A 23,776-nucleotide genomic window follows, 5' to 3' on the forward strand; every position below is an offset into this window, starting at 1 on the left:
AAAAGTCACTTGGAACTCTAACATGCTATACAATTTTTTTTTTTTTTGAGACGGAGTCTCCCTCTGTCACCCAGGCTGGAGTGCCGTGGTGCGATCTCAGCTCACTGCAAGCTTCGCCTCCAGAGTTCACGCCATTCTCCTGCCTCAGCCTTCCAAGTAGCTGGGACTACAGGCGCCTGCCACCACGCCCGGCTAATTATTTTGTATTTTTTAGTAGAGACGGGGGTTTCACCATGTTGGCCAGGATGGTCTCGATCTCCTGACCTCATGATCTGCCCACCTTGGCCTCCCGAAGTGCTGGGATTACAGGCATGAGCCACCGCGTTCAGCCTATTTTTTTTTTAAACAGAGATAGGGTCTCACTACAATGCCCAGGGTGGTCTTGAATTCCTGGCCTCAAGCGATCCTCCCATTTCAGCCTCCCAAAGTGCTGGGATTACAGGCATAAGCCACCACACCTGGCTTACAATTGTTAATTGATTCTTATTTATCTATGACTTGGGCAGTCTTCAAACTCCTAATTTGCCTCTAAATTCCTTAGGGAAAAAATTGAAAGGGAAAAGGTGCCTATAATCCCAGCACTTTGGGAGGCCGAGGTAGGCGGACTGCTTGAGCAGGAGTTTGAGACCAGCCTGGCCAACACAGCAAAACCTCATCTCTACCAAAAATACAAAAATTACCTAGGCGTGCTGGAGCACATCTATAGTCCCAGCTACTCGGGAGGCTGAGGTGGGAGGATTGCTTGAGCCTGGGATGTGGAGGTTTCAGTGAGCCAAGTGACACTGCATTCCAACCTGGGTGAGGTGAGACCCCATCTTGAAAAAAAAAAAAAAGAGAGAGAGAGAAAGGAAAATGGGTAAGAGTAAAAGGGAAGTTTGCAGAGTAGAGGTGACAGAAGTGATTAAAAGGACCAAGAAAGGGCTTTCTTCTGCATTAAGAACTATGAGTCTTCATGTCCTAAACGTTTGTCAGGCCACAGGTTAAAGAAAAGAGGAATGCGGCCGGGCGCGGTGGCTCAAGCCTGTAATCCCAGCACTTTGGGAGGCCGAGACGGGCGGATCACGAGGTCAGGAGATCGAGACCATCCTGGCTAACACGGTGAAACCCCGTCTCTACTAAAATATACAAAAAATTAGCCGGGCGAGATGGCGGGCGCCTGTAGTCCCAGCTACTCGGGAGGCTGAGGCGAGAGAATGGCGTAAACCCGGGAGGCGGAGCTTGCAGTGAGCTGAGATCCGGCCACTGCACTCCAGCCTGGGCGACAGAGCGAGACTCCGTCTCAAAAAAAAAAAAAAAAAAAAAAAAAAAAGAAAGAAAAAGAAAGAGGAATGCAATCAGTGTCTTGTCTCTGACTGGCAACAAAGTGCTGGCTTTATTCTATCACTTGCATTAAAGCAAACAAACAACAATCACCACTTGGTTTCCTGTTGGCACTAGGACTGAAGAGGGTAGAGAAGGGGCTGATAAAGATGATCCAACTTGCAAAACTCTTGGACTGTGCCCTACTTTGCTGTTCCTCCTTGGCCCACGTCTTTTCCCAAACCTCACAAGCATTTTTATACCCTGGTTTTAGGACAAGAGTTTACAAAACGTCTTTCTTCTTAGACCCAAGAACTGGGAAAGGAGAATCAGGGGGCAGATTTTTATCAGAATACCAGGTTACAAGGTGAAAGGTTGTAAACAACTGTGTCCAGGAGGGCTCCACTTCAGAACATGTCTTGGCTACAGGCCTAGTAGGCAGCAGCTGCTGCCAAAGCTAAATAATTTTTTGGCATTTAAAGGAACCCAGGCATAACACAGAGCAATGTAGTCTGTAGTGAGCTCTGCAAATGGGAAGATACTAGGAAACTATCAGAATGAGAGCCCAGGAGAGAAACTCAGAATGAGAGAATTGTCATAGGATTTTTAAAAACTCAGCAATTCAGTACTTCAGAGACGTGCCCAAATAAATATCAGTGTTCCCTTTTCTTAAGATGTCCCATATTACCACCACTCTGATCCACCACTAGCCACCATCTTTCCTATTCCCTCAAAATGTATGTAGTTAAGATTTATCAGTATTTAACAATATTGACTATGTAGTTAACAATATTGATTCATATATTTGTCAGCATTTTGATGTTTGATATTTACACTTTCATACCCATCAAACTAAACGTTCTCCCAGAAGCCACAATTTAGGAACTTTTAAAATTACTGGCCGGGCGCGGTGGCTCAAGCCTGTAATCCCAGCACTTTGGGAGGCCAAGGTGGGTGGATCACGAGGTCAGGAGATCAAGACCATCCTGGCTAACACGGTGAAACCCTGTCTCTACTAAAAATACAAAAAATTAGCCGGGCACAGTGGCGGGTGCCTGTAGTCCCAGCTACTTGGGAGGCTGAGGCAGGAGAATGGCGTGAACCCGGGAGGCGGAGCTTGCAGTGAGATGAAATCGCACCAGTGCACTCCAGCCTGGGAGACAGCGGGACTCCAAAAAAGAGAAAAATTACTTCAGTCAGGCCGGGCACAGTGGCTCATGCCTGTAATCCCAGCACTTTGGGAGGCCAAGGTGGGTGGATCACTTGAGATCAGAAGTTCAAGACTATCTTGGGCAAACGGTGAAACCCTGTCTCTACTAAAAATAAAAAATTAGCTGGGCGTGGTGGCACATGCCTGTAATCCCAAGTACTTGGGAGGCTAAGGAGGAAAATCGCTCAAACCCAGGAGGCGGAGGTTGCAGTGAGCCAAGTTCGGGCTACTGCACTGCAACCTAGGCAACAGAGTGAGATTCTATCTTAAAAAAATTACTTCAGACTCCTACCTCCTCTACTCCCAGTAACTCAATCAATATTGTTAACCAACTGGAAACACCTCAAGCCTAGTTGCTTAAGCTTCTAGAGCAGGGTGCCGCCTCAAACACGCCGTAAGGATCAACAAGTTCCTGGGGTTTAATGCGTGTGTGCGTGTGTGTGTGTGTGTGTGTTTTCCAAGAGACTCATGATGCCTATTCTTGAGCTTGTTTAATATTGGGGTTGAGTTGTAACTTGTTAGCCTTGGGGTGTCAATCCAGCTAGGGTGTCTGAGGAAGGAAGAGGTCTCCTTAACAGCAATGAATAGGTTTCTTTTTTGCTGATTGGGTAGGGTTTCAATATACTTGAATGCTTCTTAGTTACTTCCCCATCTCAATCTTGGGACATTATCTTCCTCATTCCAGCCCAAGGAATGAGATAATAATCTTCTGATACCCCAGCACAGATATGGGAACGGTCTATGAATCAAAGAAAAGGGGGAAGAATCCCTGCACTTCTGCATACAGGTTTTTCTTATTACATTTAAGAGTAAGTTCTCAGTACTCAGCTCCTAAAGCATCTCACAGCCAGCAAGGGAAAATCCATCTGACAGCTGGCCAAACGAAACCAACAAAGAATGAAACCAACAAAGGGAGGGTAGGGTCTCTTCTGGCTTGAATTTATAGTGCTCTGGTGACCGATCTTTCTTCTCTTTTCCTTCTTACTGTTTTCTAAACCGTTTAGGGAAAAACCTTTGAAAATATTTTTAAAAATTGTTCCTTCAAACAGGTGTGTGGCCATCTCTCCACTGGAAATTTGTATATAAACAAGAGGACTTTCTTGCTTTTAACCAGATTTATGGATGTATATTTGATTTAGTGAGTTGGGAGAGGGGAGGGAGACAAGAAAAAGTGAACATAACTCTGGAAGAAAGTGAAAAAAGTGAAGCATCCTTGTTTCCCCCCCTCCCCTTTCCTTTTCCTCCATAAGCAGGTAGGGAGTGCGAGATTATCAGCGCCTGGACACACCTCACTAAAGAGGTAATGAGGCAAATGGGAAACACAGACAAAGTGTTCCCCAACTTTGCAGGCAGAAATTGAAGAGATAACAGGATAAGCAACAGGATGTAAACACGCCTGTCCTATTTCCGTGCCAGAGAACAGAGAGAACGGAAGAGAGGGTACAAGAGGGGGGGGTGACGAACAGCACAGGCACGCAGCCCCCAGCCCTAGCCCCAAGGGATTGGAACCGGAAGAAGACAGCAGTCCCACAGCTGCAACGAGGCCTGAAAGTTCTCCTTTCCCTCAGAGATGGTGGTGTTTTTTTACATTTAATAGGGATGCGGGGCAAGAGAAGGACAAAGGGGCTGTTCCTTAACAGTAACACCAAGCATTCTGCGCTCCACGGCCCCAAACCTAAAAGTATTCTTGGAGCTATGGGATTTTCACACACTTGCTATTTACGAGCCATGAATAAACGACAGACTCTAATTGCACTGGCTAAGACTAGGCATGAAATTCCCTCATAAACACATTTTCTTTTTACCTCAAAACACCGCTCTCAGACCAGAAACGTCCACACCCGCCCTCCGATGGCCTGTCGCCCTGGCTAGGTTTTAGGGTCAGTGGGATCCTCCTTCCACTGGGCCCAGGTGAAGACTCAACATCCCCCTCCTTCCCCTCCTTCCTCTCCTTCCCCTCATTCCTCTCCTTCCCCCCTCCCTGCACCGCTCCCGAGCACAACAACCATTTTCCCCGCCAGGAGCACACCGTGTCCACGCGCCTCAGCGATCTCACTGATTGGTCGGGCTCCTGGTAAACAAGGACCGGGCAGCCAATGGGAGGGATGTGCACGAGGGCAGCACGAGCCTCGGGCCCAGCGCTCGCGTGGCTCTTCTGGCCGGGGCTTCTATATAGAGCCTTTTCCGCCTGCTGCTTGAAACTAACCTCGCTTTCTCTGTGAAGGGGTACGTGCGGAGATCAGATCTCTTCTTCAGCAATCGGGGGAAAGAAGACTTTTTCTCTGAAATCGCTTAGTGTAACCAGCGGCGTAAATTTTTTGGACGCCTCTTCGAAAACCTAGTAGTTAAAATTCATTTGTTAAAATCTTTATTTTTAAGCTCAAATTGCTTAAGAATATCTTCATTCCTTAGGAAGAGTGAAATAATTTACTGTAAAAGAGTTTCCTCGATTTGGTGCTTTTTTTTTTTTTTATTCTTCCACGGTCTTTTCTAACTCTCAAACCAACTCAGCCCCATCATGGTGATGTTCAAGAAGATCAAGTCTTTTGAGGTGGTCTTTAACGACCCTGAAAAGGTGTACGGCAGTGGCGAGAAGGTGGCTGGCCGGGTGATAGTGGAGGTGTGTGAAGTTACTCGTGTCAAAGCCGTTAGGATCCTTGCTTGCGGAGTGGCTAAAGTACTCTGGATGCAGGGATCCCAGCAGTGCAAACAGACTTCGGAGTACCTGCGCTATGAAGACACGCTTCTTCCGGAAGACCAGCCAACAGGTAAGCGGCCCAATTCATTGTTGGAGGGTGAAAGCTGATTAGAGAAGAGAATTGAAAGGAATACACAAAACTATACGAAATGTTTTAAGTTGCTCAGTTTGAGTGGTGTGAATTACACATTGTTACTTCCTTTTTTCTAATTTGCAGACATTCTCCCCCCCCCCCAAAAAAGGGGTGGTTTGTACAGTTTTTTATGGTGCTGTGTCCTAAAGGTGATTCTGAGGGGCATTGCCTCGGATAGTTAAAAATCTTACGTGTGCATTAGTTGCTTATTCTTTGCCTACTTCCTGTTTGAGATGTTAGTGGAGAACTGTCCTGGGTGAATCTTTAAAAGCATTGCAGGGCAACTTGAGAATTTGCTGCCCAACAAAATACAACAGAATTTCTTTTTAAGACCAACATGGGATGATTAAAATACCTATCTGTGGAATATAATTGGGGGTACTTCAATACCTTGCAGGCCACCCAAGCATTCCTTATCACACAGATGCATTTTAAGTGTAACAGGAAGCCTAATGGCTACTCGATTTTCTTCCCCTTCAGGTGAGAATGAGATGGTGATCATGAGACCTGGAAACAAATATGAGTACAAGTTCGGCTTTGAGCTTCCCCAGGGGTAAATATCAGCTAAATGCATCTTCGAACTTTTCTGTCTAAAATACCTTGTCCTCCTTTGATCACTTACTGTTCCTTGGAGAGCATTTAAAAATTTTCATTTTCTTGACACAGGCCTCTGGGAACATCCTTCAAAGGAAAATATGGGTGTGTAGACTACTGGGTGAAGGCTTTTCTTGACCGCCCCAGCCAGCCAACTCAGGAGACAAAGAAAAACTTTGAAGTGGTGGATCTGGTGGATGTCAATACCCCTGATTTAATGGTGAGATTTGTTTTAAAGATTATAGTTTTCTGGGTCACAGGGATGATAAATCAGATGTCTTGGGCATTAGATTGAAGCATCTCAAAACACCCTTTTTTGTCCCCTTCTACATAGGCACCTGTGTCTGCTAAAAAGGAAAAGAAAGTTTCCTGCATGTTCATTCCTGATGGGCGGGTGTCTGTCTCTGCTCGAATTGACAGAAAAGGATTCTGTGAAGGTAAAATCCTAGTGCTTATGGCAGGCAGATATAACAGGAACTGGGTTTAGTGGGGCAAGGGCATGGGACTGGGGTAGAGGAAATGTCATTAACTATACTGAGTATCAGTAAGTTTTCATTTTTCTCTTTCCTAGGTGATGAGATTTCCATCCATGCTGACTTTGAGAATACATGTTCCCGAATTGTGGTCCCCAAAGCTGCCATTGTAGCCCGCCACACTTACCTTGCCAATGGCCAGACCAAGGTGCTGACTCAGAAGTTGTCATCAGTCAGAGGCAATCATATTATCTCAGGGACATGTGCATCATGGCATGGAAAGAGCCTTCGGGTTCAGAAGATCAGGCCTTCTATCCTGGGCTGCAACATTCTTCGAGTTGAATATTCCTTACTGGTGAGTAGAGGCAGGGTGGGTTCAGCAGAGAAATTGTTCATCTGTTACCGTAACTGTCTTGTTTCTCCGGAGCTCTGGTCTAACAAACTACCATCTTCCTTTTCTAGATCTATGTTAGCGTTCCTGGATCCAAGAAGGTCATCCTTGACCTGCCCCTGGTAATTGGCAGCAGATCAGGTCTAAGCAGCAGAACATCTAGCATGGCCAGCCGGACCAGCTCTGAGATGAGTTGGGTAGATCTGAATATCCCTGATACCCCAGAAGGTGAGCCAGACCTAATGTCTTTTCTTCATTTCTGGTCTACCTGGGTTTGTAAACTTGTGGTCGTCCAGCATTTCTTGGGCAGGCTTCTTATGTGGCCATATTTTCTTTTCTAGCTCCTCCCTGCTATATGGATGTCATTCCCGAAGATCACCGATTGGAGAGCCCCACCACTCCTCTGCTAGATGACATGGATGGTGCTCAAGACAGCCCTATCTTTATGTATGCCCCTGAGTTCAAGTTCATGCCACCACCTACTTACACTGAGGTGAGAATTGTCATATTTACTGTTAAATTTGTCCTAAGCTTTCTATAAGAAGTTGACTTAGAGGGATTGCTAAACTGGTTTGTTCTTTTAGTTCTTACCTGAACTGAAATAGTCTGTTTCTTCCTTTAGGTGGATCCGTGCATCCTCAACAACAATGTGCAGTGAACATGTGGAAGAAAAGAAGCAGCTTTACCTACTTGTTTCTTTTTGTCTCTCTTCCTGGACTCTCACTTTTTCAGAGACTTAATAGTCTCTGCAATGGAGTGGATCCACCTTAGCCTCTGACTTCCCAATGCAGGAGGTGGTCAGCAGGCAGTCTCCTGGGCCTTAAAGGATGTGGACTCATCCTCAGCCAGCGCCGATGTTGTGATACAGGGGTGTTTGTTGGATGGGTTTAAAAACAGCTAGAAAAACTCAGGCCCATCCATTTTCTCAGATCTCCTTGAAAATTGAGGTCTTTTGGGTAGTTTCGGGTCAGGTAAAAATGGCCTCCTGGCATAAGCTTTTCAAGGTTTCTTGGAGGCTTTGTGCAAATTGTGATAACCACTTTGGACCTTGAACTTACGTATCTATCATGTGGAGAAGAGCCAATTTAGCAAACTAGGAAGATGAAAAGGGAAATTGTGGCCAAAACTTTGGGAAAAGGAGGTTCCTAAAATCAGTGTTTGTGTACTTGCAGAAAAAAAAGAAAAACCTTCTAGGGCTGATTTGATGGACATTTGGAGAGAGCTTTCTTTGTGATTATAAAAAAAAGAAGCTAGCTGCTCTATGGTCATCTTTACTTAGAGTATACTTTAACCTGGCTTTTAAAGCAGTAGTAACTGTGTCCCACCAAAGGTCTTAAAAGCCGTTTTTGGAGCCTATTGCACTGTGTTCTCCTATTGCAAATATTTTCATATGGGAGGATATTTTTCTCTTCATGCAAGTCCTTGGAATTGATTCTAAGGTGATGTTCTTAGCACTTTAGTTCCTGTCAAATTTTTTGTCCTCCTCCCTCTGCCATCTTCGATGTAAGCTGAAACTCGTCTACTATGTCTCTAGGGGTAAGCCCAAAGACGAAAAAAAAAACTACTTTTGAGATTGCCCCAATGTACAGAATTACATAATTCTAAGACTCAAATCATGTGAAATGGTTGCTGCTGTCAGCCTTGCCCACTGTGACTTCTCCAAACCCAAGGAGGAACTCTCGATCAAAATGCCCAACACTGATCAGAACCTCCAAATACTGCCATGAGAAACTAGAGGGCAGGTCTTCACAAAAGCCCTTCGAACACCCTTCCTGCCCTGTGTTAGGAGATAGGGATATTGGCCCCTCTCTCACTACAGCTGCCAGCACTTGGTCAGTCACTCTCAGCCATAGCACTTTGTTCACTGTCCTGTGTCAGCACTGAGCTCCACCCTTTTCTGAGAGTTACTGCAGCCAGAAAGTGTGGACTGAAGGTGGTTTCATGTTTTTGTATTATGTATCTTTTTGTATGGTAAAGACTATATTTTGTACTTCACCAGATATATTTTTACCCCAGATGGGGATATTCTTGTAAAAAATAAAAATAAAGTTTTTTTAATGGGAAAAAAAAAATGTTGTCTGTGAGATGGCTTTGGAGAAGCTTTTGGAAAGAAGGTGTGCCTAAAGGAGTCTTCCTCCACTTAACAATCCACACCAGTGAAAACCTTGTGGAGAAAACACTCCCTATGGACCCTAAGGAATGGCGGCAGAGTAGGGGCTGGAGGTGAAGAGGGAAACAGTTTGAGGCATGTTTCATTCAGATTCACTGAAGAGCTATACTGGGATTTTCTGGTTGTCTAGTTTTCCAAGTCCATAGCTAATCATTACTAAATTCCTTCAGTTTTGGAGTTCATGAGTTCTTAAAATACAGGGAAATGATGTTTATGAGGGAATTTGAAAGAAAAGAGTGGAGGTTCCTTTTTTTTTTTTTTTTTAAGACAGTCTCACCTAGGTTGGAGTGTGGTAGCATGATCTTAGCTCACTGAGCCTTGACCTGGGCTCAAGTGAACCTCCCATCTCAGACTCCCACATAGCTGGGCTACAGGCACACACCACTACACTCAGCTAATTTTTATACTTTTTGTAGAACTGGGGTTTTGCCATGCTGTCCAGGGTGGCCTCAACCTTCTGGGCTCAAGTGATCTGCTGGCCCTGGCCTCCCAAAGTGTTGGGAATACAGGCATGAGACACCACACCCGGCTGAAGATCCCTTTTTCATAATTTGGTTTTATCATAAAGTTTCTTCCCAGTGTAAACTTGATTTATATACTAACAAGGATAACTATTCAGGACTTAAGAAGTTATAGAGCTATGAGTATTCTTTGGAGGCAGCTAACCATTTTTTGTTTTCACAATTCCTATTCAAGCACATAACTCAGTAAACGTTTGCTAACTATTCAAATCCACCCTTATCCCTTAGATGCTTTGGTGGTTCCTATTCCTTGTAGGGTAATAGTAGTTGAGTACTACTACTATTAGTAATTCTCTAAACATGGGATTAAACAATCCCATGTTTAATTGGTGTGATTTTCATTCTTTTTTTTTTTTTGACATAGAATCTTGCTATCTCCTAGGCTAGAGTGCAGTAGCCCAATCTTGGCCCACTGCACCCTCCGCCTTCCAGGTTCAAGCGATTCTCCTACCTCAGCCGCTTGAGTAGTTGGGATTACAGGCATGAGCCACCTTGCCCAGCTAATTTTTGTATCTTTAGTAGAGACTGGGTTTCACCATGTTGGCCAGGCTGGTCTTGAACTCCTGACTTCCCATGATTCACCTGCCTCAGCCTCCCAAAGTGCTCACAGGTGTGAGCCACCACACCTGGTAGTGATTTTCATTCCTAAAGAACTGACAGGTGAGAAACCCTGGGATGGCTAATTTAAATATTTGCACATATCTGGTCCTGGCCCTTATTTGGGGAACTGGCTTTTCTGAGGACTTCCACAAACTAATTCCAAATAACAGGCACCTGGAAATTCTACATGAAATCAATGTAGGGTGTTATAGCCCTAGCTACTCACGAGGCTGAGGCAAGAGGATCATTCAAGCCCAGAAGTTCTAGATTACAGTGAGCTATGATCGCACCACTTGCACTGCAGCCTGGGGGACAGAGTTTACCTCGAAAATAAATAAATAAATGATAAGCAAACTAAAATCAATGTGAATTTAATAGAAAGTGAGATTTAAAAGATCCTTTTCTATTTAAATCTTCATTTTCCTTTTATCTTCCATTTTCTATAGCACACTCCTCCCTCTCTTTGTCTCTCTTTCATTACCAAAGTGTCAGTCTCTATTTCTACCTATTGCCAAGGTGACTTTCACCTGAACTCTCCGCCCCTTTCTCACCTGTTCAAGAATTTAGCGGCTCCTCCCCTTCAAATCCGTGACCAGGAAATTAGGTCAAAGTTGATGGAAAAGTTTTTTCTGTAGCTTGTTTTCCAGGGACTAGAGGGGTGAAGCAATGACAAAAACGGGCCAGAAAGCAGGACAAAGGAATGCAGAGACCATGGAGTACATGAGCCTGGTTGTTTGTGTGCACAGTCGGGCTACCAGTACCCAATATGAGAAGAGGGATGGCTTCGAAAGGATAGATAACTTTATACCCAAGGCCTTTTTTTTTTTTTTTTTTTTTTTTTTGAGACGGAGTCTCGCTCTGTCACCCAGGCTGGAGTGCAGTGGCCGGATCTCGGCTCACTGCAAGCTCCGCCTCCCAGGTTTACGCCATTCTCCTGCCTCAGCCTCCCGAGTAGCTGGGACTACAGGCGTCCGTCACCTCGCCCGGCTAGTTTTTTGCACTTTTTAGTAGAGACGGGGTTTCACCGTGTTAGCCAGGATGGTCTCGATCTCCTGACCTCGTGATCCGCCCGTCTCGGCCTCCCAAAGTGCTGGGATTACAGGCTTGAGCCACCGCGCCCGGCCCCCAAGGCCTCTTAAAGATCTGATCCTGGGGCTGGGCGCGGTGGCTCATGCCTGTAATCCCAGCACGTTGGTGGGTGGATCACGAGGCCAGCAGTTTGAGACCATCCTGGCCAACATGGTGAAACCCCGTCTCTACTAAAAATGCAAAAATTAGCCGGGCATGGTGGCAGGCACCTGTAATCCCAGCTACTCGGGAGGCTGAGGAAGGAGAATCACTTGAACCCAGGAGGCGGAGGTTGCAGTGAGCCGAGACTGCACCATTGCACTCGAGCCTGGGCAACAAAGCAAGACTCCGTCTCAAAAAAAAAAAAGAGAGATCTGATCCTGGAAGAGCCAGAACATGGGCATTCCCTCCAGATACCCTTAATATCCTTTATCCAGCTGTCCAAATAGAATTTTCTATGATGATGGAAAAGTTCAATACACTAGCCACTAGCTCTGAAATGTGGCTACTGTGACTGATAAACTGATTTTTTTCTCATCTTTTTTTTTTTTTTTTTTTGAGATAGGGTCTCATTCTGTCCCCTAGGCTGGAATGCAGTGGCACAATCTCGGCTTGCTCACTGCAGCTTTGACCTCCCAAGCTCAGGTCATTCTCTCACCTCAGCCTCCCAAGTAGCTAGAACTACAGGCACACGCCACCATGCCCAGCTAATTTTTTGTATTTTTTGTAGAGACAGGGTTTCACCATGTTGCCCAGTCTGGTCTTGAACTCCTAGGCTCAAGCAATCTGCCTGCTTCAGCCTCCCAAAGTGCTGTGCATGATTTTTTTTTTTTTTTAAACAGGGTCTTGCTCTGTCTCCCAGGCTGGAGTGCAGGGGCATGATCTCTGCTCACTGCAGCCTCCACCTCTCAGGGTCAAGTGATTTCCCACCTCAGCCCCCTAGCAGCTGGGACTACAGGTGCATGCCACCAAGCCCAACTAATTTTCGTATTTTTCATAGAGATGGGGTTTTGCCATGTTGCCCAGGCTGGTCTCAAACTCCTGAGCTCAAGCAATCCTCCCGCCTCAGCCTATCAAAGTGCTAGGATTACAGGTGTGAGCCACTGTGCCCAGCCTGTAACTGAAATTTTTTTTTTTTTTTTTTGAGACGGAGTCTCGCTCTGTCACCCGGGCTGGAGTGCAGTGGCCGGATCTCAGCTCACTGCAAGCTCCGCCTCCCGAGTTTACGCCATTCTCCTGCCTCAGCCTCCCGAGTAGCTGGGACTACAGGCGCCCACCACCTCGCCGGCTAGTTTTTTTGTGTGTATTTTTTTTTTTTTTTTTTGAGACGGAGTCTTGCTCTGCCGCCCAGGCTGGAGTGCAGTGGCCGGCTCTCAGCTCACTGCAAGCTCCGCCTCCCGGGTTCACGCCATTCTCCTGTCTCAGCCTCCCGAGTAGCTGGGACTACAGGCGCCCGCCACCTCGCCCGGCTAGTTTTTTGTATTTTTTAGTAGAGACGGGGTTTCACCATATTAGCCAGGATGGTCTCGATCTCCTGACCTCGTGATCCGCCCGTCTCGGCCTCCCAAAGTGCTGGGATTACAGGCTTGAGCCACCGCGCCCGGCCTTTGTGTGTATTTTTTTAGTAGAGACGGGGTTTCACCATGTTAGCCAGGATGGTCTCGATCTCCTGACCTCGTGATCCACCTGTCTCGGCCTCCCAAAGTGCTGGGATTACAGGCTTGAGCCACCGCGCCCGGCCTGAATTTTTAATTGTGTTTATCTTTTTTTTTTTTTTTTTTTTGAAACGGAGTTTCTCTCTTGTTGCCCAGGCTGGAGTGCAACGCCGTGATCTTGGCTCACCGCGACCTCCACCTCCTGGGTTCAAGTGATTCTCCTGCCTCAGCCTCCCAAGTACCTGGAATTACAGGCATGCGTTACCACACCTGGCTAATTTTGTATTTTTAGTAGAGACAGGGTTTCTCCATGTTGGTAAGGCTGGTCTCGAACTCCCCACCTCAGGTGATCTGCCCATGTCAGCCTCCCAAAGTGCTGGGATTATAGGCGTGAGCCACCATGCCTGGCCCAATTTTGTTTAATTCAATTAAACTTCAGCTTTGTGTGACTAGTGACTGCCATACTGAATATCACATCAAAATCTAAAGGAGTAAGCAGCTAGAGCTGTTCCGCCAGAGGAAACCTATCCTTCTCTTACAGCACAAAAACTCTGCTCTACTTCTTTTTGCCTTCTGTATACAATGTCTACCTCACCCCAGGACATTTTCTGCCTACAGGCTTGCTTCAGTACACTTCCTTGGATAGTGGCCTAGCTATTTCCCCACTTAAGTGGGTGAATATTTTGGGTCTTCTTTGCTTATCCTCTTCTCATGCGCCTTTTAATTTTTAAAGAGCTATGACCTACAGGTACAATCATTAGAGGAGATGTGGTTCTGAGTATCATTTATTCAGTAGGTTCAATCTGGTATAGGGAGATCTGAGAGAAGTAAAAAAGAAAACTACCTAAAGAGAGAAAAGAGCAAGACAATAAAATTAACAAGAAAAAGGGGCCGGGCACAATGGCTCATGCCTGTGATCTCAGCACTTTGGGAGGCCAAAGTGGGTGGATCATTTGAGGTCAGAAGTTTGAGATCAGCCTGGCCAACATGGTGAAACCCCGCCTCTACTAAAAATATAAAAATCAGCCAGGCATGGCAGGCACCTGTAGTCCCAGCTACTTGGGAGGCTGAGGCAGGAGAATCGCTTGAATCCAGGAGGTGGAGACTGCAGTGAGCCGAGATCACGCCTCTGCACTCCAGCCTGGGAGACAGAGAGAGACTCCTTTTCAAAACAAAACAAAACAAAACAAAAAACAGGTACTTCAACAACCAGAGTCATTGGCTGCCTTGATTGATACCTCTGAACAGACTGGAAACACAAGGATCTAACTTGGGTTGAGGTACTGGGAGGGAAAAATGTGGAGGCAAGGATCTGGACAAAGCACACGTTCAGCAAAAAACAATCACACAAGAGCTGAAGGGCACGAAGTGGAGTCAAGGAGTAACCTTTGCACAATTCTTTCTTCTCTTTTTGAGAGAGGGTCTCACTATGTTGCCCAGGTTGGAGTGCAGTGGCTGTTCACAGGCACAATTATAGCAAACTCTGACCTTGAACTCATAGCCTCAAGGGATTCCCCCTACTCAGCCTCCCATGTAGCTCTGACGACAGGCACATGCAACCTTGGCCCAATTCTTTCAACAGACTACAGATCCCTCTTAGAATTATTTTCTTGGGCTACCTCTAGGTGATAAAATGCATAAGGTGAGTAAGGAACATATTTTACTGACCTTCCAATGATCAGAAGTCCCTGCCCCAGGCATCCTGGCCTCAATAGTTTGGGCATGGGGGATGGGAAGTTTTTTGTCCTTTCTCTGTTACGACCTCACATCCACCTCTATTTCATAAGCTGAAACACTCCTTTTCAGAGAGCTAAAGATCCAGGGCTGCAGGTCCTGGCTCAATAGGTAAGTCTAGAACCCGGAAAAAGTCCAAAGATTAGTCTTCCTATACTATTAAGAAAAAATAGGCCAGGCAAGGTGGCTCATGCCTATAATCCCAGCACTTTGAGAGCCAAGGTGGGCGGATCACCTGACATCAGGAGTTTGAGACCAGCCTGGCCAACATGGTGAAACCCCATCTCTACTAAAAATACAAAAAATTAGCCCAGTGAGGTGGTGTACGCCTGTAGTCCCAACTACTTGGGAGGCTGAGGCAAGAGAATTGCTTGAACTCCAGAGAGGGAGGTTGTAGTGAGCAGAGATCACGCCACTGCACTCCAGCACCTGGGTGACAGAACGAGACTCTGTCTCAAAAAAAAAAAAAGAAAAGAAAAAGGAGGAAAGTATAGTATAGTAGTTAAGCACGTGGACCCTGAAGCCAAACTATCTAAATTAAGACCATTCTTCTACCATTTAACCAGTTGTGTGACCTTGGGCAACTTGTTTAACCTCTCTATGTCACAGTGAGTTCATTTATAAAATGAGACATAATAATAATGCCTACCTCAGAAGATTGTGAGAAATTTTAAAATATATGTAAAAAGTTAGAACAATACCACTTAAGTGATTGTTACCTAAAAAAAGAGGGGACATATCCCTCATCACCCCCTTGAATAATTTACTTTTTTTTTTTTTTTTTTTTGAGACAGTCTCACTCTATCACCCAGGCTAGTGTGGAGTGGGGCAATCTCTGCAACCTCCTCCTCCTGGGTTCGAGCAATTCTCTTGCTTCAGTCACCCAAGTAGCTGGGATTACAGGCATGCACCACCATGTCTGGCTAATTTTTTTTATTTTTAGCTGAGATGAGGTTTCACCATGTTGCCCAGGCTGGTCTCAAACTCCAGATAGCTTGACTCAAGCTATCTGCCTGCCTCGGCCTCCCAAAGTGCTTGGATTACAGGAGTGAGCCACAGTACCCACTTGGCCTCAGGATTTTCTTTTTCACACTCCCAGTGTGCTTCCCATGCCTGTGGATTAAACCCTGTAACCTTCTAAAAATTATTTGAACTTTCTTAACTTTTCAGTATACAACTCCAAAGAAAAGCTTCCCACCATTTGGAGTGATGAACTGAGGAACAGAGAGTGCTAGATATACAATGTAACGTCACAGGACTTGCAGACTTTTTCTTTCAAGGTATTGCATTCCATTTGATTTTTTTCCGCGAGGTGGACTAGACTGAGTAGCACAAATGTCAGTGGAGGTGAGCCCACGGATGAGGCCCAGTTTAGCTTATTTAGGCTATTCCTGTTCTGTCCTGACCTTTCCCTTTGCTTGACCCTTCCCTACTCTCTGCTGGGCCTGTTATGTAAAGAGAAAAGAATGAACAGAGTCTGACTATCAATTGACTGGTCATCTCCAGGCAACAGAGTGATGGGAGAAAGAAGACAGGGAAAACAAAGGGACAGGATTGTGAATTCCATGTTCCCTGAGTCCTGAGATGTTAGGCAAGGTCCATTCTCAGTCCCTGTTGGGCTATTTGCTGACAATCAAAGTTAACCAAATGGTCAGTAAACAGGTTCTTGGAAATGTCTGGCTAGGTTCCCAGCATGGATATTTTTAACGTATTGGACAGATGGATAGAGCAAGGATTTCAGCTGCTGAGAGGGGAGGAGGTATTCAGGGGAATGAGAACTGTGCTTCCCCCCCTTTTTTTTTTAAGAGACAAGTCGCACTCTGTCACCAGGCTGGAGTGCAATGGTGCGACCTCAGCTCACTGCACCTCCGCCTCCCGGGTTCAAGTGATTCTCCTGTCTCAGCCTCCTGAGTAGCCGGGATTATAGGTGCCCACCCCCACGCCTGGCTAATTTTTGTATTTTTAGTAGATACGGGGTTTCACTATAGATCCGCCTGCTTCGGCCACCCAAAGTGCTGGGATCCCAGGCGTGAGCCACCACGCCTGGCCAACATTTGTGCTTCCCTTATATGGTTCTGTGGCTAAAGATCCCTCCCTCTCCACTTCTCCAGATTCTGGCTTCCTCCTTCATCTAGCCAGACTCAGGGTTAATCCTTTGCCTCCTGCTCTCCCATTTCTGTTTATTCCCTGTCTTTCATGCTTGCTTCACCTTCCAACTCTGGGGAAACTCTGGTTTCTGTTTTACCTCCCGATTCCTGTACATCAGGAAGAGGGTGGTTGGGCAGGGCCAATAGCTCCTTTGTTTCCCCTGGAGATAGGTGTACCTCTGCCAGTGGTACTCTCAAGGCTTCTTTGCAGTTCTACCTCCTCAAGCTGTCCCGCAGGACAGCTCCAAACTCTCCTGCAACCTCATGCATCCCACTGCCCCCAACTCTTGGGAACAGAATTTGACACCATGGAATCCCAGGCCTGTGCTTCATATACTTTTGGAAAGTAGAAGAAATGATAGTGAAGGTCAGAGAGGTTGGAAATGGTGACCAAGTCTGACAAGGCAAGATCTGCTATCTCTGGTTTGGGAAAATTAGGTCACCTGGGAGGTGGAAGGGCTGGGAGTAGAGGTTGATCATTAGCAAGTTCAGAATATCTTTTTGACTGTGAGAGAGGCCTGGAGGTTAGGAATGAAAGTGAAGAAGGAGAGACAAAAATTATGATAATTTCCTATTTGGGGTTTCATCTTCCCTTGGTGAATACGCTTTAAACTGAATAACCTTCTATATCCAAAGACTGCTTCCTTCTTTCCTCTTCTTCTTTCCTGTATCTCAACACTATTTCTGATACTGCCCACCCTGCTTAGTGGGTGGAGGAGAAAATCCCTGACATAAGTGCTCCAAGATTGATGGGAAGCTGGTAGGGAGATGGACTTAGGGAAGGGAGATCACACTGTGATTCGTGTTTCTCTTCTTTTGTCTTGATTTTAGCTGATGATGAACCTAAGCAAAGCTGGAGGAAACACTAAGCCACAGGCAGCAAATCAGAGGCCCATAGGCCAAACCAGCTTGCAGACATTTCGAAACCCATATTGCCGGCTGGCGCCGTGACTCACGCCTGTAATCTCAGCAGTTTGGGAGTCTGAGGCAGGCAAATCACTTGAGGTCAGGAGTTCAAGACCAGCCTGACCAACACGGCGAAACCCCGTCTCTACTAAAAATACAAATTAGCCAGATGTGGTGCTGCATGCCTGTAAGCCCAGCTAGTCAGGAGACTGAGGCAGGGGAATTGCTTGAACTCGGGAGGTGGAGGTTGCAGTTAGCCGAGATCGTGCCATTGCACTCCAGCCTGGGCAACAAGAGTGAAACTCCGTCTCAAAAAAAATAATAAATAAATAAACCTGTATTTCCTTTCCTAAACATTTGAATCAGTTGTAAACATTTAAAAATCAGATTTCAGTAACATCTACCATTCTGGTGTCTTTTTTTTTTTTTTTTTTGAGACGGAGTCTCGCTCTGTCACCCAGGCTGGAGTGCAGTGGCTGGATCTCAGCTCACTGCAAGCCCCGCCTCCTGGGTTTACGCCATTCTCCTGCCTCAGCCTCCCAAGTAGCTGGGACTACAGGCGCCCGCCCCCTTGCCCGGCTAGTTTTTTGTATTTTTTAGTAGAGACGGGGTTTCACCGTGTTAGCCAGGATGATCTCGATCTCCTGACCTCGTGATCCGCCTGTCTCGGCCTCCCAAAGTGCTGGGATTACAGGCTTGAGCCACCGCGCCCGGCTTCATTCTGGTGTCTCTTAAAAAGCAATCATATTTAGTAACACTGAGTCACATTCTTTCATGGCATCATTAATCGGCTGGAGCTGAAGGGGCTAGGCAGGCTCCGGTTTGCCAGTTCTCACCACTCCCTATTGCATTACACTCGCATGCTTCCATCTTTTATATCTGCCTGACTCCTGTTTAGTGTTTAGGTTTCTCTTAACTTGTTACCTCTGTTCTAAGTAGAGCTCCTCAAATATTTCCTCTGCAGGACCCCTAAGATACAAGAGAGTGAACCATTTTCCCCCAGGACTCCCAAAGCAGTCTAAAGGAGCCTGTCATAAGCCAGAAATGTCTTTGAAGTACCTATTTTATCTTTAAAAAATGCAAATTTTGATTTACACTGCATAATATATTTGTGTTGGTTTTAGCATAAAAATGATTTATCTTCCCCCACCAAATCTTAAAAGTAAAATTAACACTCTGGAAGATGTGCCATGTGTATTCTGTGGCTCCAAATAGTCTTCACCATATCACCCCAGGAATAATCCAATTTAAACGGCACCGTATAAAGGCATGAGGTAAAGAGAGACACGGAGAAAGAGTCAAAGAGAGGAAAATAATTTGAAAGATAACAAGAATGAGTCTGAGTAATAAGCTCTCTGTCTGGTCCTCAGCCAACCCTCCAGGCCTGGCCCAGTTCAGCCACTGAGAAGTGTATAAATATCCCTGATATCTCTGGACAGGTGTTAGAGTGGCGGCTCAGGGTAGAAAGCAAGACCCAAAAACAGGAGCCAAGCCAAGTACGGGAGAGGTGAGAGATCCAGAGCAGCCAAGTATGGTCAGATGAGAAAGAGTGTCTAGGTGCCAGGAAAGAGGCTTGGCAAGGAAATGGAAGACTTAGAAAAGGGCTGATCAGAATTTGCCCTTTCTCCCACTGAGCCCATTTTGTGTCACTTCCTGTTATCACTCTGCCTAAGAAAAATGAAGTACAAGCATTAAATGGTCCTCCTTTGAAGAGGGAATTTCTTCTCCAAAATGGCTATATCTCTGATCACACCAGAGCCTAAGGAAGATGAGTACCAGGGCTTCTTTCCCTGTCCAAATGGGACTCTACCTATTCTCTCCAAGACAGGAAATAGCTCAAACCTGCATCCCTAACTTAGGTGAGTTTCTTCCACCTACCCCTTTTGGTAAGACAAAAATAGATCTAACCCCCTCCCTCCTAACCTAATATTATCAACACTGCCCTGAGTGTACCAAAGAATATCAGAGACAGGATTTGGATATTTTCCCCCTTTCTCTACTGTAAACCAAGATCAACGAGGAATCACAAGGATGAGAACTATTCAGGAAAGGGCTGGGAGCATAGCCCAAAGCTGAGGATCCTGGGAGGAGGAGAGGTTTGAGACTAGAGAATAATCTCAGACTCTGAGGTCATGGGGACCTAGCCCCTTCCTGCATTTGTTGGGATCAGGCCTGAGGAATCTCTGGATTCCTTCCCCAACATCTTGGATTCCCAAGGTGAGAGCACCTAGCCATTAAGGTCCTGCAGTTAAGTTGGATCAGTGTCTTCCCACTGACTCCCCCATTAAGGTTATGAGGGGGACCTCCCTTCTTTCCTAGATACAAAGAGGCAAATTAAAGTCTGTTGGGGATGAGCCAAAGGCCTTTCTGAGGTGCCAGCAGGAAACTAGAACTTATTTCCAGTTTTGTGGTCCCAAATGACCTTGAGGAAACGAGAGTCCCAGAAGGGGAAAGGTCAGTGGAGAAGAGGTCATTACTGGTTTGGCCAGATTAGTTAGTGGAGCTATTCCCATTGAGCTCGTTTCTCTTATCCATCCTCTGACTGGACATGACATATGAGGGGAGATGAAGAGGACCTGCCCACCAGCCCCTTCTTCAGTCAGAAATCTACTGGTGGCCTGTTTGATTTGAGTCCTGGCTTGCTGATTGTGACCTTGAACTCTGCTGTAAGTGGTGTCCCTTTCTTGCTAGTTGATGGAATTGCTGATCTTCTTGCTACCCGAGCTGAAGCAGGTTCTTGGAAACGACTGGCCAGATGCCTGAGGTATCTTGAGTCTGCCTAGGCTGAAAATAAAGTGGGGAAATCCCGCGAATGGAATATGTTCAGCCAAAGCTAGGCACATCCTGCCTTTGCTCTCAGGCCCATTTGAATTCTTACAGATGGATCAGCATAAGCCCTACTCTGTGAGAGCTAGAATGGCTGCCACTGGACACATCTAGTCCAAATTTATATTTCACACATGAGGAATACTGAGGCTTGGAGACATACATGACTTTCTGAAGGGCACCAAGCTATGGAGTGGTGAAACTAGGACCATAAAATAGTGTGAAACCCTGTCTCTTAAAAAAAAATAAATTGAGGGCCGGGCGCGGTGGCTCAAGCCTGTAATCCCAGCACTTTGGGAGGCCGAGACGGGCGGATCACGAGGTCAGGCGATCAAAACCATGCTGGCTAACACGGTGAAACCCCGTCTCTACTAAAAAATACAAAAAACTAGCCGGGCGAGGGGGCGGGCGCCTGTAGTCCCAGCTACTCGGGAGGCTGAGGCAGGAGAATGGCGTAAACCCGGGAGGCGGAGCTTGCAGTGAGCTGAGATCCGGCCACTGCACTCCAGCCTGGGCCACAGAGCGAGACTCCGTCTCAAAAAAAAAAAAAAAAAAAAAAAGAATTGAGGAAAAGAACTGTCTTTTCCTTACCAAATTATAGGTGCCCAATTACCTTATTCATCTGACCCTCCAATTTTCTTTGGTCTCCACTCCCAATCTAAACTACATGTTGCTTTCAGGTCTGCCATTTAGCCTCCCTCAAACCACTTGAGTCACTGGGTCTGTTTGCAGATCCCTCTTAAACTGCCCACCTGAGATGGGAGGAAATCATGAGGCTAGGGATGGAACATAGCATAGAGAAAAATAGGATTCTTTCCTTTTTTTTTTTTTTTTTTTTTAAAGGCAGACTTAGGGAAGACTATGTTGCCCCAAGCTGGTCTTGAGCTCCTCGCCTCAAGCAGCCTCCCACCTCAGCCTCCCAAAGTGGTGGGATTACAGGTGGGAGCCACCATGCCCAGGACAGGATTCTTGACAGAGAACCTACCCTGCCTGGGGCCAGTGCAGCCCAGGCTGTGGACATGGCAGCAATCTGTTCAACATAAGCCCTATCGGGTGAGTAGTACTGGGCTGAGCAGCTCTGTGTAGGTCCTCTGTAAATGTTTGCAAGTAGGGGCCGGGCATGGTGGCTCACGCCTGTAATCCCAGCACTTTGGGAGGCCAAGGCAGGTGGATCACAAGGTCAGGAGTTCGAGACCAGCCTGACCAACATGGTGAAACTCCATCTTTACTAAAAATACAAAAATTAGCCAGGCATGGTGGCATGCACCTGTAATCCCAGCTACTCAGGAGGCTGGGGCAGCAGAATCACTTGAATCCAGGAGGTGGAGGTTGTAGTGAGCTGAGACTGTGCCGCTGCACTCCAGCCTGGGCAACAGAGTGAGACTCCATTTCAAAAAACAAAACAAAACAAAACAAAAAAACGTTTGCAAGCATGGCCTCAACTCCTAACCTCTCAGGGGTTCCTCCAAAGTGAATAGGAGCCATGACCCTGTTTACTAGGCCTTGGGCTTCAGGCCTGCCTGATATAGTACCTATGGAAAGTAGGGGAAAGGTCAGTGGAAACAAGTCTAGCTCATTCCTGGAACCACTTCAGAATCTGGGAAAGCTGCTGGGTTCTGTGTCCCTGGCTTTGTCCAGCAAGGTCACCTGCAGACAGGGCAGAGTCCAAGAATAGTCTGATCTTTCTGACACTTTGAAGTAATACAACTGATCTCAAGTGGTCACTCCAACCTTTGTCTTCATTTCCCCAGTTTCATGGGAAAAGGATGTGTGTGTATAGGATGTGTGCTGCTTTTCCAGAATCTTCTTTGTTCTCACTCTTTTAAGTTTCCAGGCTGACATTTGGTGGGCTTTATGGGGTGGCTGTGCTCCCAACATAGACACATAATTGACCAGGTTAGGACTTGGTGTGTGTATGTAGGGAACAATGCAAAAGGAAAATTTTCAATAGCTTTTACTTTTGTTTTTCTGATCTCTCCCTAGCTATAATCACAGGCTGAAGTACAGCTATGGGAAATCCCAGTTACAGGTCCCCTATCTCCTTCCTGCCACTCAATACAACACCTCAGGAGGACTAAAAAAGAAACACATCAATCATCATAATTGCTCAATGACTCTGGAATGTTCTGCTTCTATTCCTGTTTCCTTCGCTGCTTCTACTTTACTTTTCTTCGAGACGGGTTCTTGCTTTGTTGCCCAGGCTGCAGCACAGTGGTGCAATCATATAGCTCACCACAGCCTCAAACTACAGGGCTCAAGGGATCCTCCTGCCTCAGCCTCCCTAGTAGCTGGGACTACTGGGGAGTGCCACCACGCTCAGCTATTTGAAAGATTTTAAAATATTTTTGTTGTAGAGACAGGGACTCGCTTTGTTGCCTAGACCGGTCTTAAACTTCTGGCTTCAAGCAATCCTCCTGCCTCAGTCTTCCAAACTTCTGGGATTACAAGTTTGAGCCATGGCGCCTGCCACTGCTTCTATGTAAACACTAACTAACACACCCAAACTAGGCTTTTAAGGTGGTTTCTCTCAATGGAGTCATACTCTTTCTTCATTCTTTACAATGGGGTCAAACATATTCAACCTTAGATTGCCAGTCTCCATCACTTGATGCTGCAGGGAATTCAGTTGGCCTGCCTGAATGCAGTTGGGGAATGTTTTGAAGGTTCTTCTATATCCCATCTTACGGCTTTCAAATGCTCAGTAGAGTTGCTATGATAGCATGCTTCCTTATTCAGTTCCTATTCTGGACACGCAGCTTGCCCGTGACTGTTGCATGTCAAGTGGCTGGAACCAATCAGCTCATCTAAGGCTTCCTCAGAAGCCAATCAGAGCCTCGGAAAGTGACCTCACCCAAGGGAGAGCTCTGTGGGCGAGAAAGCATCTCTCAGATCTGTGAGTGTCCCTAAGTCACTCCCTTCCTCCCCACCCTCCTTACTTCCTGTAAAACAACACCGCCTACCTCCCTTCCCCCAAAGAAAGGGAGTGAGAAAGGCTAACTAAATTTCACAAAGGGAAGAACCAAAAGAGAAATTGCAACTCAGTCACACACTGGTTTCTGTAACTGGAGAATAGGATATTTAGGGGGGCTCACTCTGCACAGACATACCTTTCAAAGTGGCGTCTCCAGGGTCTGGAAGAGGAGGGAATACTATGGTGGATAAGTCAGCTCCTCCTCCCTCCTCATACCTGGTTTTCTTGACTTTCCCTACAAAAATTGCTGTAACCATTTTTTGTAAATAAGGACAAGATCAAGGTCAAGTGTGGGAAAGACAGGGTCTGTGTCCTTGTGAACATGTGTGAACAGACACAATCATGTCCTTGTGGCCTTAGGACCAGAGGCTCAGAAGTCA

General features: G+C 46.2%; 1 protein-coding gene across 2 annotated transcripts; it reads left to right on the forward strand.

Annotated features, from left to right (window-relative positions):
* Positions 1 to 4,660: 4,660 nt before the first annotated feature.
* Positions 4,661 to 8,859, forward strand: TXNIP (thioredoxin interacting protein). 2 transcript variants are annotated; one of them, XM_033197914.1, is made up of 8 exons: positions 4,661 to 5,277; positions 5,821 to 5,893; positions 6,007 to 6,154; positions 6,269 to 6,371; positions 6,506 to 6,762; positions 6,870 to 7,026; positions 7,140 to 7,291; positions 7,421 to 8,859. In XM_033197914.1, the coding sequence occupies exons 1-8, from the start codon at positions 5,028 to 5,030 to the stop codon at positions 7,454 to 7,456; spliced, it is 1,176 nt and encodes a 391-aa protein (XP_033053805.1). In that variant the 5' UTR covers positions 4,661 to 5,027; the 3' UTR covers positions 7,457 to 8,859. The 2 variants fall into 2 exon arrangements, with proteins under 2 accessions (XP_033053805.1, XP_033053804.1); XM_033197913.1 differs by lacking the exon at positions 7,421 to 8,859 and having other exon boundaries at positions 7,140 to 7,349.
* Positions 8,860 to 23,776: the final 14,917 nt, after the last annotated feature.

The sequence above is a fragment of the Trachypithecus francoisi genome, unplaced genomic scaffold (genome assembly GCF_009764315.1).
Source record: "Trachypithecus francoisi isolate TF-2019V2 unplaced genomic scaffold, Tfra_2.0 Lachesis_group5, whole genome shotgun sequence".
NCBI classification, from domain to species: domain Eukaryota; kingdom Metazoa; phylum Chordata; class Mammalia; order Primates; family Cercopithecidae; genus Trachypithecus; species Trachypithecus francoisi.